General features: G+C 47.1%; 1 protein-coding gene across 5 annotated transcripts in view; it reads right to left on the bottom strand.

Moving 5' to 3' along the window:
- Positions 1-15,682, bottom strand: part of RNF216 (ring finger protein 216) — a 74,179-nt gene that overhangs the window by 9,127 nt on the left and 49,370 nt on the right. For all 5 annotated transcript variants that reach the window (XM_033074357.1, XM_033074355.1, XM_033074359.1 and 2 more), the window contains 2 exons: positions 3,466-3,563; positions 928-1,150 (listed from right to left, as the gene is read on the bottom strand). In XM_033074357.1, coding sequence (XP_032930248.1) covers positions 928-1,150; positions 3,466-3,563 — 321 coding nt within the window. The remainder of the gene's footprint in view (positions 1-927; positions 1,151-3,465; positions 3,564-15,682) is intronic.

Raw genomic sequence — 15,682 nt, forward strand, 5'->3', positions numbered from 1 at the left:
GAGCCTGGAGGTAGAAGGGAGAGATTTAGAGTGGCTTTTCCCTGGCTCTGTGCAGAGGCAGGACTGTGCACATTCCCTGCAGACAGGGGGGCTGGGAACAGCCTGGAAAGCTGCAGAGACCCAAGACAAAGAACCACCAGGAAAAAGGAAGTTCAGGCAAACCCTGGGAAGGCAGGTTTACATTCATGCTGCTCTGTGGCTTTATTAAAATCAGGAAATTCAACTGCTGCTCCTTCCAACATTCCTGGATTTACAGTACTGAAGACCTCTATTCACAGAAACTTACTTGCTGCAGCAAGTTTTCCCAAGCCTGTCACAGATAGGAGCTGTATTAAATTACTGCAGCTTCTCTCACAGCTCACTCCACACTTCAGCTCTCCCTGTGCAGCTGTTGACAACAGCCCTGAGAATGGACCCAACTCCAACCCCAGGCTCACAGGCAGTTTTCTGATGGGTCCATCTCTGTGACAGCCTCAGTGAGGATTCACAGCCAGCAGTCAGATCATCTGGGCACCAAAACCACAACTCCCCTTGCCTCCAGATGTCAAGCCATGCCAACACCATCTCAGCTGCAAGAGCAGGAATGGGTCCCAATAATCCCAGTGCTGGTTACTGTGCCTGCTGCCAGCACTTGCTCCCCACCAGCTCCATCCACAGAGGAGCACTCAGAGCACTGCCAGCCAAAGCCCTCATCTGACAGGAGCTGATTTTCCCTAAACAACACCAGCTCCTTTCCAAGCTGTGGTGAGATGTGGCTCTGTGCTGGTGCAGGATCCCAGTGTGGTTTTTTAGCTGCCTTGAGAAAGGTAAAAGTTGTGCTGGCTAAAACCATCTTCCCCCAGTGGAATGTGTGCATTTCAACACACCGGTGCGGACGGTGATTGAAAGTGGGGTGAGAATCATTCACAAAAACCCTTTGTTACTTACTGTGGGGTCTGTCCAGAGGGAGCACTTGGCACAGTCCTGGCAGGGAGCCCCAGGAGAGCGGGGGTGCTGGCAGAAGTGGTCGTAGCCGTTGATGGCAGCCCGGCACAGGTAGCACATCTGGGCGCCGCAGCGGCACGACATGCGGTTACAGCCCTCCGACTTGATCAGCCCCGTCCCACACTTGTGGCATTTCCTAATCCGGGCAGCTGTCATCTTCTCCTCTCTGCAAGACCAGGGGGAATTAGCAAGGGGGTGTTTGCACTCACCAGCCTGTGATAGAATTACTGTTACACTACCCCAGCGAGGCTTTCACCCCCTCCTCTCGCCTCTGATCCCATCCACAAGTTCACCGCTGTTCCAAGGAGCTCTGGGCTCAGCTCCACTTGGAGCCAGCCCACAACAACTCCAGAACAAAATAAGTGAAAAAAAGTCAATCACTGGCTGCATGCTGCAGCCCTGATCCTGGTTTCCATGAGAGCCAAAGCACCAGGCTGAGGCTTAGGAGGAATCTGAGATGCAAGTTCAAGGGCCAAAGGGCAATGGATGCTTGAGCTGGCTGAAGGAAAACACAGCCAAGGAGATAAAGTTCAGGAAAAGCAAACATTTGGCTGTCACCTCCAGCTTTTGTGTTTGCCTGTTGCTCTGGCTGCATGGTTGCCACGACCATATAGTTCTTTTCCAAGCCTGGCTGCTATGCTCCAGATTCACTTAGTGTTTGTTAAATTTAAATCAGTAACTGAAAAATAATCACATGTTTCCTCACAAAGGCATTCTCTTTTCTCTAAGATTCCCTACATACATTTTGCTTTAGGTCTAAGGGATGGGTTTTCATCTAACAGGGCACAAGTGGGAATCCAGGACAAAGCTCAAACCTTGTTCCCAAAGGACACCCTGGCAGGGACACGCGCTCCAGCACAGGCTCAGCTCACAGCAAGACTATTTTGGCACAGAAATGAAGAAAGGCTCGGTCATTTAATTAAAAGACTTAAGAATATAAATTATCATCCTGAGGGCCAATTTTCTGACCGCTGGAGATCACGTTACACTTTAATTCACAACCTAGAAGTGAAATTTGATGCCAGCAGAGCAAAGCCAGCGTGTTTTCATGGAGGGAAGCACAATTCTTCTGACACTGGGGAAGGATCATCCTTAGCCAGGCATCTCCACCCAGCTGCTTCAGTGCATCTGCAAAGTTAACAAACGCTTGGGAGATGGCAGGGAGGTATTTTTGAGGAGCACAGCAGCGAGCCAGGCTCCAGCACAGCCCCACAAACTGCTCCATCAGCACAACCAGGGAGCAGGGAATGGTGAGGTGGGAACTTCCCAGCCTTGCAGACACCCAAGGTTCCCACACAGGACAACCTGCACCCAGGGATGTGGAGATGTGCTAAAAATAGACACAAAAACCCAACTTGAGAGTGACTTTCCTTGGAGCTGCAGCTGCTCTTCCCTCCGCCACTCAACAGGATGCTGGCGTTGCAGATTTTTTTTTTGGAAACTTTGAGCAAGGCAGGAAGTTTAGCCTGAAATCCAGCTGGGCTTCCCTTTCCTTATGCAGGGCTTCAAAAGGAAGTTTTTATTGTATTGAGGCAGTTAGACTCATCTATCCACAGACACAATCTGCTGAAGGTTTTGAAACTGTTTTTTTTTTCCTTATTAGGGACATGACAGCTCATTCCTCCTCCCTCTCATCCCTCTTTCCTACAGGGAAAGGATCAGCAGAGGAAAAAAAATCATATCAAATCTGTAAAGATTTTGTTCTGAATTTGGGACTGTGGGATGAGCAAGCAACAGTCATTCAAATCCCAGTGGTGGAGCTTTCCAACCTCTACTCATGCCAGACACTCTAAATCAGAGAAAAAAGAGATTGGGCAATGTGGGCAAGTCCCACTTGGCTGCACCAGACACTTAACTCCATGGATGAAAATCCCCTTGTTTCCTAAAGGCAGAGGAATTTGTAATTTATTGTAGATAAGAGAGAAATGAAACTGTAAAAGGTTTTAGGTTAACAGTCAGGATTTACATCTGTATATATCAAAATGCGACTGCACTTTGTTACAATTCCTACAAACTGCTTAGAAACAGGCAAAAGCTTCTGGAGGAAAACACATCCTCTCCCCACAAAGCAGCAGCTGAGCAAACAGTGCAGGTCTCCACTGCAGATTTTCAAAGGGTAACAAGGACTGTCTGTGACTCAATCCACTCCTCTGCCTCCCTCCCTTCTCCCCCCAGCAATGCTAATGGGGGTTTCTCACCTCGGAGAAGGACCAGGTGCCAGCCTGCAGACACTGGGCCAGCCAGAGGAGCAGGCTGGGCTGGTGACAACTTTCCCACGTTCTCAAATTGCCAACTGGATCTGCTGCCAAGTATCTTTCACAGACAGAAATCCCATCCTGGGAGCTGTCTGACCCCTCAGCTCTGCCATCCCCAGATCTCCCTGGGGAAGGCAGTGCCAGCCAGCAGAAACTGAGAGACAAGGACTGTGATTCCCAGCTCATCCTACTCCCTGTTTCCCCCTGGTTGTGCAGTTTCACTTACATGGATGTCCTGTATTTGATGTCATCCTTCTCAGCCAGCTGCTCACAGGTGAGATTCATGTGCTCCTTCCACAGCCCCTGGCACTTCCGACACGTTTCCTGAGGAGGAGAACAAACATTAAAGGGTTAAAAACCAGACCCAGCACAGCACTAACAGCTTTAAGAACTGTACAAATCCCCCATCAAGCTGCAGGTTCTCAGGTGAGGGTGGGGCTGGCAGGATGCTACAGTGGTCTGCAGGTTTGTCCTCTGCTGGAGACCACAGATAATGGGAGCCAAAGGTCTTTCCAAGGCACAAGAAAACAGATATAAAATGAATCCATAAATCCTAATCATCTAAAACTCATGGGACAGCTACCAGTTCCACCAGGCACAACCCAGAGGAGACTGCAGAGGTAAAAATGTGGTGCCAAAGGACATCAAGTTCATCTGTTTCCTGACTAAAATCCTTCACCTTTATAAAGGGTTTCTAATTCCACCACTGATGGAAATCCTGCATTTACACCAAAACCTCAGCTTCACCAGGCACTTGAGCAAATACATATATATATATATATATATTTATTGTTCTGCAAAATCTCACAAAATAAATGATTTAAGAGCTGAAAAACACAGAGTGTGGACAAACATCAATAAAACCAAGATGGAGTACAAGCAAATATTTACAAACTTAACCAGAATAGCTGGACTAAACTTAGAGGAAGTGGCTGCACTCTCTTGTTCTTGGCAAATTCTTTAGCAGCAAGGCTCTAATCCAGGACTGGTGAAGTTGGATAAAGCAGGACTTCTGTGAGGCACAACTGAGAAGGGAGCTTGGACCAACACTGAGGACAGAGATTATTTTTTTCAGTCAGTTGGCCAAAGAAAACAATTTTGTTTTGGGTCAAACAAGAGATTTTCCTTTAATTTGAGGAAGATTAAAAAACATCTAGACCAGACTTGAAAAAAGTACATGTTTTATGATCCAACTGTTTCATCTTCAGGATGGCTGGACTCTCAGATCCAATCTTCCCCCTGGCAGGAAAACCCATCTGGCTATGCAGCATCCTTTTCCCCTGCACACCAGAAAAAGTCCTAAAAGAGCTTTGCCCAGCCCTGGTCTCACTATCAGCAAAATACCACCACTGCAGAGACAGATCTTACTTGATTGCATTACCTTCATTTTATTTTAATGAAGAAATTGGACTTTTATGCGAGATATGAAAGCGGAAAATGCTTCAAGACACACGTAGGCAGCAACACTCTTTTGATCATGAATCAGACAAACAGGATGAAGGCCAAAGCTTCCAAGGAAGCCACCCTAGGAGGGGGGGATGCAAAATGGGGCCTTGTTTGTATCTGTGCTCACTGGGAGATGCCCAACTGCTCGTGCTTTCATCTGGAGAATGAAAGGCTCCTGGGCCTGGCTGTGTTTGCAGACAGCAGGGTAAGGGCTGCAGCAAGCCTGTGACTGCATCCCAAAACTCAGCAGAGGATTTTGTGATCACTCACCTTGCAAATGCACCCCTTGGCAGGCAGGCACTGGTTTTAAGGGGTAGTAAATGCCTCGGGTTCTATTGATTCTCATGAATCATTCATCACAGCCTGTGTTTTCCTGCTGAAGCTGTTAAAACAGGCACCATTTTGTGTGCATTTTTGGCAGGCCACATCTGGCTGTTGGCTGCACGGGAGGATCAGACTTGGAGCTGTTCACATACCTCTGTGAGGACCCACCTTCCCCTTTATTCCCAACACCTGGCCACATGCCATTCCGAGATCAAAAGTGCCTGAGGTTGGTTTTTTTTTTTATGTACATCAAGGGTTAAAAAGAGCCTTTGGAGCCCTGTTACACTTCCACACGCCAGCAACAGAGATTTAACAGCTTTTTGCCACGAGGGCTGGCACATTTTCTAGCCAGGAGCCTGCTATTCCCAATTACTTAACTCCAGGAGCCTCCTCTACTGCCCAAGTGATGCCCTGCTGGAGCAGATGGTGCCACTTAGACCTTCATCCCTTTTGCTCCTGCCTCCAGCCTGGTGGCTATTGGAAACTGTGCTCTCCCTGGAGCCCAGGCTGCTGTTATTTGCCAAACAGTTGTCTCCTGCACTCAGGAAAAGGGATTTCTGTGCAGGCAAGGAGAAAGGGAAGAGGTATGGCCGTGTGGATTCCGGGGATGGCTCGACAGGAGGTATCGGCTCCCCGTGTGAGCGCGGCACAGCGGGAACACCGCAGCTGTGCGCCTTTCTGGGATCCCTCCCAACTTCTGCTGTCCTCAAGGAGCTGCAAACCCACAGGCAGCTGTGCCTGTGCCAATGCACCCCGTGAAGGGGACAGTCCTGTGGTTTCCTGAGTCCCGAGTGTCACCTGGTGCTGCCTCTGGCTGAGCCACGTCCTCTCCATGGCAGGCTTGGGAATATGCACCACACGTCATCAGCAGAATCTGCTGGGATTTTTTCCTCTTTATTCTACCCAAAACAATGGCACATTGTTGGATCCCTTCACACAGAACTGGGGAGGAAGCCCATGGTTCAGACAACAGCTACTGCTCTGATACCACAGCTGAGATCACAGCCCTTGCCCAGGAAAAGTGACCATTTTTAATTTCTACTGAGTCAAAGCCAACCCACATCTCACATAATGACAATTCTGAGTGCTACAATTTCCACAAAATTTCCAATTTTTCTTTTACTCTAGAATCAGCCCTTCATTTGATACTCTCCTGTTACCATATTGATTAACCTAAACACACAGTGGAATAGCTGATTTTGATTATTTCCATGGGAAGAGCAGCACTGAGCACCTAGACTGGCTACAGCAATATAAGGCACCACCTAAACCCACAAAGAGGGAAGAAGCTCTTCCCAGTCCTGAAATCACCTACTCCAAGCATAGTGGCCAAAAAGCAACTCAGTCCACCAAAACAAAGATCCTTGTCAACTCTTTCAGCACTTGGTTCCTTAGCAAACCTTGCTGTACTCAGATAAGAGTATTTGTGTTTTAGCTTTAACAGCACTTCAGCTGAATGCATTATTTCTGGATGCTGAGAATTCCATGAGTTCTCTGCCTTCTCCCAGCCCACTCCTCCTCACAGGCAGGTACAGCTAAGGCAGCTCAAGCTTTAGGTGCTGAGGAAGTCCTGGCAGTAGGAAACAGCTCCAAACCAGGCATGGAGACAGGAGATTAAGAATCTGCTGCCTGTTACATCTGCCCCAGCTTGGCAGGCAGCCTGGGACAGTCCATTTCTGCTGCACAGGGCCAGGGAGGATGTGATGGAGAGGGTGTTTAATGGCACCCTGTAATCTCCTCACTGTACATCTGTTAGAGGCAGTGCTCTGTTTCCTCTCCTGCCTGCCAGGAAGCAGCCGGGATTAACACAAACATGTTTGGGCTCAGGAGGATCCTTTGTTCCCAGGGTCAGTGGTGGATGTGCAGCTTTCTGTGCTCAGGGCCAGCCTGGCCAAGGGTGGACACTCTGCTTTTAGTGTGGGCAGCACAATCCTTCAGCACCCTTGTTAATTGTCCCAGCACTAAATGAAGGTGGCAGGAAGTGTTTAATGTGAATTTACCACCTTCCTCAGCACTTCTGCTGGTACTTCCAATGCATGCTACAAATTTAAACACAACCCAGACTTTTTCCCTACTCTACCATCAACTAAAAATAACACTCCAAAATCCATCCCACTCAGCAGGGGGGCAAAAATCCCAAGTAGTCAACTTTTCCTTGCCAGTCTCCACATTCTCTTGGCCACAGTAAAACAGAAATCACTTTTCCCAATTGCAACCTAAACAAATGCCACATGGACAAAAACATCAGATGATCCTCCCAGATCCCAGCCCCACTGCCCACGGCATTCCCTCTCGTGCTGTAGGAGTTTACACAGAGCCATTCACTGAGTGAGCAAAATGCAGGGAGGGTGGGGGAAACTCCACTTAAACAACAACAGGCGATGGCCCCGCTGTCGTCACCGCCCTCTGCTCCCAGTGGTGGCTCTGAGCTCCCCTCAGCTCTCCATATGCTGGGTAATTAAATCCTTGTGCTGCCACGATTCCCTGCATCCCCCAGGAAGGGAGAGGTGCAGCTCTGCCCATGGCACACGTGGGGATGTTGGCTGGGAGGGAGGTGAGGCAGCCTGGGACAGAGCCCCAGTGATTGATTTGCTGCTTCCTCCTGCTCTTGGACATGCAATGGCACAGGCTGACCCCAAAGAGGCTGAGCTTTACCCAAAAGCAGATGTGAATGCAAGTGCCTCAGAACAGCACCTCAGGGCCAGTCCGTGCTGCTTTAATTAAAGAGCTGCAATTCCCAACCAGATGAGTTAATGGGAAAACAAAGAACCACAGAGTCTTGCTCCCCACAAAGTCTCACTGTCCATAAAGCTGCACCAACCTTAACTAAAACTGATGCACAAGTGGCTAAATGAATACAACCTTAAAGCATGGATAAGCTCACATGAACACACTCCTTCAGGGCTGTTTCTGGGATTTCCTATGTGTTAAGCTGGGATAAAGAGGCTATAATCCAGCCCAAGACAACCCATTTGGGTAAGAGACCCCTCTTTAGAGATGTACAAACCCCCAGCACAGGGAGGGTGACCCCAACCCCACAGATCCCCGACTGCCCAGTGCAGGAAAGCTCCTCCCAGCATGAATTGGCAATATTGTGATGGGCAGCAAACACAAAATGCAGGCAGGGTGGAGAAGGGAGTGCCATGCCTTGGCTGGGGGATGGAGAAGGGAGGACAGCTGTGGGTTTGTGGGTTTGGAGCTCCCCCGGGAGCTCGGCTGTTCCCCAGGCAGCGCTGCCGCTCAGCGGTGGCTGCTCACACAGCAGGGACTGAGAGCAGCAAAGGAAACTGGGGAAAAGTGAGGATTCCTCTCCTGAGCACGGCTGTGAGTCCTTCTGAGAGGGGAGAGGTCACAGGGAGAAATAAAGCAAAGGCACAAGCTTGGATTAGGCTGTAAGAATGTGCTGGGGGAGAAAAATAGAGACCTAAGAGTGACTAGGAGTTAAAAGCTGGATGAGAAAAACATGCATTTATATCCAAAACACACCAAGAATCATAGAACAGAATCATAATTAAGACTGGAAAAGATCTCCATCAAGCCAAATCTCTAAGATTGGCTAAATAGCCATATATTAAACCCCATTACAAAAACCTAAACCAATGTCTTGTTTTGCCTGTTGTTGTTAAATTGAGCATATTTTAGTCCCCTCCCCATCTCTACAATACTGGAGATTCTCAATATCCTTTTCCTTCCAGTCTGGTTCCCATGAAGGTTTGGGCTGTCTGTGCCAGAATCCCAGGACCAGAAATGTGTGGTAATTCCCACCTCTTGCCTAAGTCACTAGGATTATCTCCTATCTGTAATTCAGAAGTTTCTGAAACACACAGACCAAACCAAAGTAAGCCTTTCCCTCCCCAGAGTTCGACTTTAAAAAGCCAGAACAGCTGCTGGTGTGGGTGAAGTGGTTAGAGACCTATGAAGCAAAAAATATCTGCAGCTTCACACAAGAAATGCTGCTCAGCATCACAGACCCTGTGGCTGGCCAGAGGTGGAAACAGCACTAGCACAAGAAATTGCTCCTTGATCTCACACTCAGGGTAACCTGAGCATGAGAAACAGATCTTTCATGGAGAAAGGTCATAGTTAATTTGAACTTGAACAAAACCATGGGTTTTTTTTAATTCTCTGGAATGCTTATAAAAAAGTATGTTTGTTTCAAAGCTACTTTCTCTCCAGCTCCAGGGCTGTGAGAAATACATCAAAAGGTGCAGGCAGCAGGCTGGCTGCAGAAAAGAGCACTGGAGTATTTGCATCACACATCCATCACACCAGGATGCCTCCCCTGAGCTGAGGAACAAGTGCTTCTCACAAGGATAAGCTCTCCTCACCAAAATATTGCGTTTTTTTCAGAAGTTGGTTCCCAGCCCTGAGCAGGTTGGTGTCACTCAGAGCAACTCTCAGATCAGCACACTGAGAAGTCTGGGTACAGGGGGACTCTGACATATTCAGAGGTGGTCAGCACCAACCTGAGTCCACCTGCTGTGCAGGCAGAGCAAAACACTGCTTGGCCACTTTAGAAAGGCAGATTAAATATATCCTGGGACCTCACACCGACTCTGTGTTGGCTAAATCACTATACCTGAGGTCATACCCCTCCTTCCCAGGGAAAAAGTTAAGAGGAACCCAGCACATCCTACTGGAAGCACATCTGTAGCTGTCAAGCACAGCTTTGAGATCTGTTGCACTGATTGCAGATAACAGCTACTGCCTTCCCAGCCAAGGTAAATAATTAAATACTCCAGAGGAGTTCAAAGGCTCAGCAGCTGCCCCTCCTGCCCTCCCCCAGTGCACATTCCCATACTCAGCTCAGCAGAGCAGATCCAGGAGGTTATCCACGTAATCCTCTGCACAATCTCACAGAAAAAGGGATGCTGCTGTAACACTAAGTGATGAAATCTGACTGTGGAACTGGTGGAAACAATAGAAACCTTGGGAGAGGCACAGACAGATTCAGAGCTCAGGACAATCAGCTTGATTTTTAAAGGATAACTCCGGAAGGTCACCCAGGGGTTGCACCCAAGGATGCCCAGAAGGTAAAGGCTAACAAAAGCAAGTTATCTCATCTGCAGAGGTGCCTGCTAACGATGCATTGTGAGACTGAGAGGAGGAACAATTACTGAAGTTCATTTTGAAACTTCCCTCTTACCCCACCACACCATAAACAAATTCCTCCATCACCCCACCCCACACACAAACCCCGACCCTTTGGGTGGCAGAGCCTGGAGAGAGCTCCTCCTGCTCCTGTTTTTTCAGTGGTTTTCTCTCCCCCTATAATTTCCCAGATTTTATTATAACACAAAAAGATCAACAAGAGGAACTGTTAGAGATGTCCTCTCCTCCATCAAAAATTTCATGGAGACCCAGGTTTATGTAACACACCTACAACCCTTTTTAAGGAGTCTTTGCAATAATTTTGATGGTAATTCAGTACCATTAACACTCCTTGTTTTCAATTTAGAGCCTTTTAACTGCAATCTCTACCTACAACAGAAGCCAACACTCCAGATCATCACAACCCCAGCAAGGGATGGGGGAAGGTGAACTGATGCTGGTAAACAGCTTTGGTCTGGGTACAAATCCACCCTCAGACACTGGCAAGCACAGCTTGTGTTGCCTGGGAAATGAAACCCAAACAAGGGAAAACTCCCCCAGGTAAAGTTCCGAGCTTTAAACAGGCCAGATTAAACAAAAAATAAAAAACAATGTTGGGGAAAATGAGCAAGGATTGAGAAAATAGAAAGCAAAGGGATAACTGGCCTTCTTGTAAACTCAGAAATTCAAATGATTTACTGCTTTAATGCCTGTGTGCTCCAGTTACTTCTTACCTGCTGCTCCCACATGAGCACTGCACAGACAGGACACATTTGCACCCCTGAAGTGAACCACAGGGCAGCCAGCCCTGCAATATTTATAGCAACAATATTTACCACAGAGGTATGAAAATGGCTCTGTGAACCACTAACCTTCATCTTGCACCTTCACCAAGGTGACACTGAGTCACTTGTGGCTGCTTTGCTGTGTTTAAAAAAGGCAGTGGAGAAACCAGAACCCACGGCCCTGCAGCAGCCTGCTGGAACCTCTGAAAAAGCCAAAATGACCCAGCAGAGCCACGTGGTGAAAGAGTTCACACCTGAGCTCTAGTGCACAAATGCACTGGATTTCCTCCTGAGGCATAAAACTTATTATTTTGTACAGGTATCTGAATAACAATAATGATTATAGAATATATCAAGCAGACAAGTAGACAACAAAACAAAGCAGAAGACTAATCAGGGAAATAGATGTGCTGGCAACTTACTGATTCCTCTTCCAGAGCCCCTGAGTGATGTTCCCACTCTCTCCCATACTTAAAGAACCCACCAGCTGAGCCTGGGTTTCTGTTTGGTGCAGAAGTGGTGAAAAAAACCCCTCAACCCCACAATTTGTGGCTGTTTTTTAAAAGTTCTGCTATGTTGTTTGGCCCTGCACAATGCAGTGTGCCTTCCCAAGGCTGCAGGGAGCAGAGGGACACTGGGAAGGACCCACAAGGAGCCAGGCACAAAGGACAGAGCCACCTAAGGCCACTGAGCCAAGTGGCTGCTGACCCCAGACCAGCCTAATCTTGACCAAAGCCGATCAAAGCCGCCTTAACTCCCGTGGGGAGCGGGCAGGTTCATGGAGCAGGGCTGCAATGTCCTGCCAAAGGAGGGTAATTCAGGACACATTCTGTCTTCTAAGTAGAAAAATTGTTTAAGCTGTAATTTAATTTTCAGTTAAGTCATATAATCCCTTTCAATTCACTTTTTTATAAAAATGTGGGCTTGGAAATGCTTTGGACTAAGAGAAAAACCACCTCAGATCTGCAGACATTGAGGCTAAGCTGAGTTAGCAAGTCCAAAAGGAGCCTCTGCACCTGCAGCAGCTCTGAACAGCAGCTGGTAATGCAGCAAGACAAGCTGAGTTCCGCACAGCCACGTGAGAGCAGGCAGGAGGCCGGGGAAAAAAGGGGCCAGGAACAACTCCTGCAACCCCTGCAAGGTTTGTGGGCTCCCAGAGCTGTGTGGGACACAGCCCCACACAACAGGGGTGACACTGGAACAGCACCCTGTAACCCTGCATTGTGAAATCCCCAGTGAAGAGTTCCCTTTCTCACTGACACCCATCGGAAAGACCGGTTCCCCTCTTCCCCTGCATGAGCACATGAAGTTAATTAAGCACGCTGCTCAACGATTTGCATGGCATGACTTGTCTACAAACCAGAGATGTTGCAAGCCTGTTATCTGTAAAAGCAGAAAAACCCTCAAAACCCCCCCAAAAAGCACAAGGCACCTCATCTCCAGTGATCTTTGAGACCCAGCAGAACAGTAATTTCTGCCGTGACCCAACGACAACGGTAAAACAAACGAATATTTCATGTTGTGCTGCTGATGACAATTCTCCTTGATTCAGGAGAAAGCCATCCTAACACCCCAGGCCACAGAGGAGTGATGTTCCTGGTGCAGGATGGGGATCACCTTTACCACACACAAATCATCTCCCTCCTCCTGCACCCATACAGAAGGAAAAAATACAAAAACTGTGAGTACAGAAAGCTTTGGCATGGCTGGATGTAAGTAAGGATCAACACTGGTGTTGTGGAGTTTTGTTATCCAGAGACTGGATTATTAAACTATGCAGCTCCTCTGAAAGGATTAAGTCCAACACCCTCACAGGGGTACAAGCCACAGACAAGAATGCAGAGGGTGGGATACCCAAAGATTAAATCAACCATTTTGGCAGCACAAGGGAGGTATTTAGACACAGACCAGCTTCAGCCATTTCCCCAGCCCCAGAGCAACTTCCAGATCCTGTTCTCATTTTCTCAGGATGTCTATTGTAAAGACAAGGGTAGGAAGGAAAAAAGAAAAAAGCATGATCACAAACACCATTAAAACAGAGTTGAAGAATATGCGGATGCTACTGAAAACTCCTTCCAAAGTGTTCCCCAGCACATGGGGAAGCATTTAGCTCCTGCTGACCAGTTAATGACCCTGGGGAAGAGGTTTTCCATGGCAGCAAACCCCACTGTCAACCAGCAAAGAATGGAGACACCCTTCTCCAAGAGAGAAGTCCCAACCTCTGTAACCAGACACTGGGATCTAGTGAGGGGTGGCTGGAGTGAAACAATCCTGGGAGCACCAAGACAGACTCTCCTAACCAGTTACTGTCTCTTTTTTGTCTCTCAAGTGCCACATAAGAACCAAAAATAAACTGCCAGCCAACAGGTTTTGCATGGAAGAAACATGAGCTGTACCACTTAAAAAAGGAGCAGTTTAACAGAGTGCCAAATGAGCCATTTGCAATAACCTCGTGAAACAGGATATGAAGCACTTTTAGCAAGAAACAGGAGATTGACTTTATTAGAAAAATACTTTTAAGGTTCAAATTCATCAAACCATTTGTAGCCAGAGATGATTTGTAAAAGATATTGGCTGACAAAGCTGGCTTTTGGCTGTCCCAGTCATCAGCAATTACCACCCAGAGGGACATTACCTGTTCTGCACTAATGAGTGACACCAGTGCCAAACATCAGGCACAGACATTAACTGGGGCACAAAATGGCTCTTTAGGGCTCAGGAAGAAAACTATTCTGAGACATCCACAGGAAACCAAGATTATTTCACTTGGTGTAAAGGAGATTGTAGAGAAGAAGTGTGCATTGTTCTCCCAAGCTTATCTAGACTCAATCAAAGTTATCTAAACTCAATCAGACACTGAAAACCATTTTGGGTTTGGAGCAGATAAACCTCTCCCCATGAAATTAAAGAGTCACAATTCCTAATTGCTGTCTTAAGCAACAAGACTGAAAATCCATGGCACCCTTCAGACAAACAAAGCCATCACCTCAGGGTGGATGTTGTAACTTGGTTTATTTTAGCCTAGAATTTGCTATGTTGCAAATGCCATCCCCACCCAGCGGGCTCTGGTGAGACCAGCCCCTTCCTCCTGCCCAACTTCTCCCTTCCACTTCTGACCCAGGATTTTATTGCAAAGGGAAACCAGGCTTATTGGCCATAAAAGGCAAAAGACCCATCTGTCACATTTCTGTGAGGAGAGTCAACTAAGAGGAACTTCAGTGACTTCCTTAAAACTGCGGAAACAGCCGAGGCCACTGCCGGGACCTTATAAGGATTCCAGGGCTCTTCTCCCCTTCCGCCAGCACCGTGCAGGAGCACAGATGGCTCATTCTGAAGGAAGACAAAAGGGAAGGGAAAGGAAAAAAGCAGCAGCAAACAGGGAGCTTAGGGAGTTCTGCTCTGTCAAGGCTCTGCTGATGCACCCTTTTCCTTGGTGACCCAGTACACACAATCCTACTGATGCTGGAATTAACAAGATGAAAATTTCATTTACATCGAGAATGGGTTTGGCCTTTTAGTTGTGGCATGTTTGTGTTTGCTTAGCAAACCTCTGGGTTTCTTCCATCAGATATTATTTTGAATTCTTGACCTCAACTACGGGTATGCTCAGTTGAAAAATAAGGGGAGTCAGAAGTTATTTCATTCAGGAACATTAACTCTGCTTTTTTTTTTTTATAATGGAAAAGCATTCTTTTACATTTACACCACTAACCACAGCCACACTTAAACTCAATTAACACAGAGATGAAGGTGAAATGCCTCTGCACTGAGAAAATCCCTCTCCAACAGCACACTGGACTTCATATTTAGATATATCAACAAGAAAAGCTGACAGGACAATTTCATTTTTGTTTCACTTTCAGAATCACATGAAACAATGCAGCAGTATTGGGTGGAAACCACAAAACAGATTATGAGCCCAGAAGTAAAAGTTAACCTGAGCTTGTTTGTCAGGTATTAACAGCACAATGGTGCTTGGGGAAAAAAGTCAGTGTGATGCTCATAGGGCATCTCAAAATCCCTAAATGTCACTTATTGTAGTTTTATACATCTTTTTGGAGGAGAGGCTTTTATTTCTGAGGAAGCTACATAGTTGGAGCTTCATAATTTTAGGGTAAGCCAAGGAATCACTGCTTTGCAGTTTCAGTGGCTCCACATGCATGAATGGTGCCTCCTCCCTTCCCAGCACCAGACTCTTAAACCAAAGAGTTCCAGGCAGAAGGGAAAACCAAACACCACAAGATGTCCTCTTCCCCTTCACACTGAAGAAAATACTGCTCTGTCCCACATCAGACCTCAGAACAAACTGCTTCACTCTGGGCAAAGCCTCCCCCTGACCTCCAGGAAGTCCCACTAGCAGAGCACACTCCAATATTTATCTGCAATTTCATTTATCCATCTTCAGGTCCATAAGCTGAATCTTTGTAACACATTCTACAATCCTTTGTGAAAGGGTTTGGTGTGGTGGGTTAGATGCTGCCCAGCAGACAAAGACCCTCAAACCTCTCTCCTTTTTTAAATACATAAACTCTATTGCTTGGCTTCCCAGAAGCACAAAGAGGATATATTATAACAGGAAACACAAAAACTTCACTTTTTGGTTTTAGCCACCAACCTAGAACCTCTTCCTTGGAAGAGCAGCTTTTCAAGAGTAGCTTGAAAAACACCCTGGCTTAGAGCAGAGTCTATTACAGGACAGGAGAAAGTTCCCCCTCCACAAGTCACAACCACCAAAAGAAATCCAGGTCAGCTCCAGGCTGCAAGCTTTCTTTGGATGTATTGTTTAAAACAGTCTTA

The sequence above is a fragment of the Catharus ustulatus genome, chromosome 16 (genome assembly GCF_009819885.2).
Source record: "Catharus ustulatus isolate bCatUst1 chromosome 16, bCatUst1.pri.v2, whole genome shotgun sequence".
In the NCBI taxonomy this organism is placed as follows: domain Eukaryota; kingdom Metazoa; phylum Chordata; class Aves; order Passeriformes; family Turdidae; genus Catharus; species Catharus ustulatus.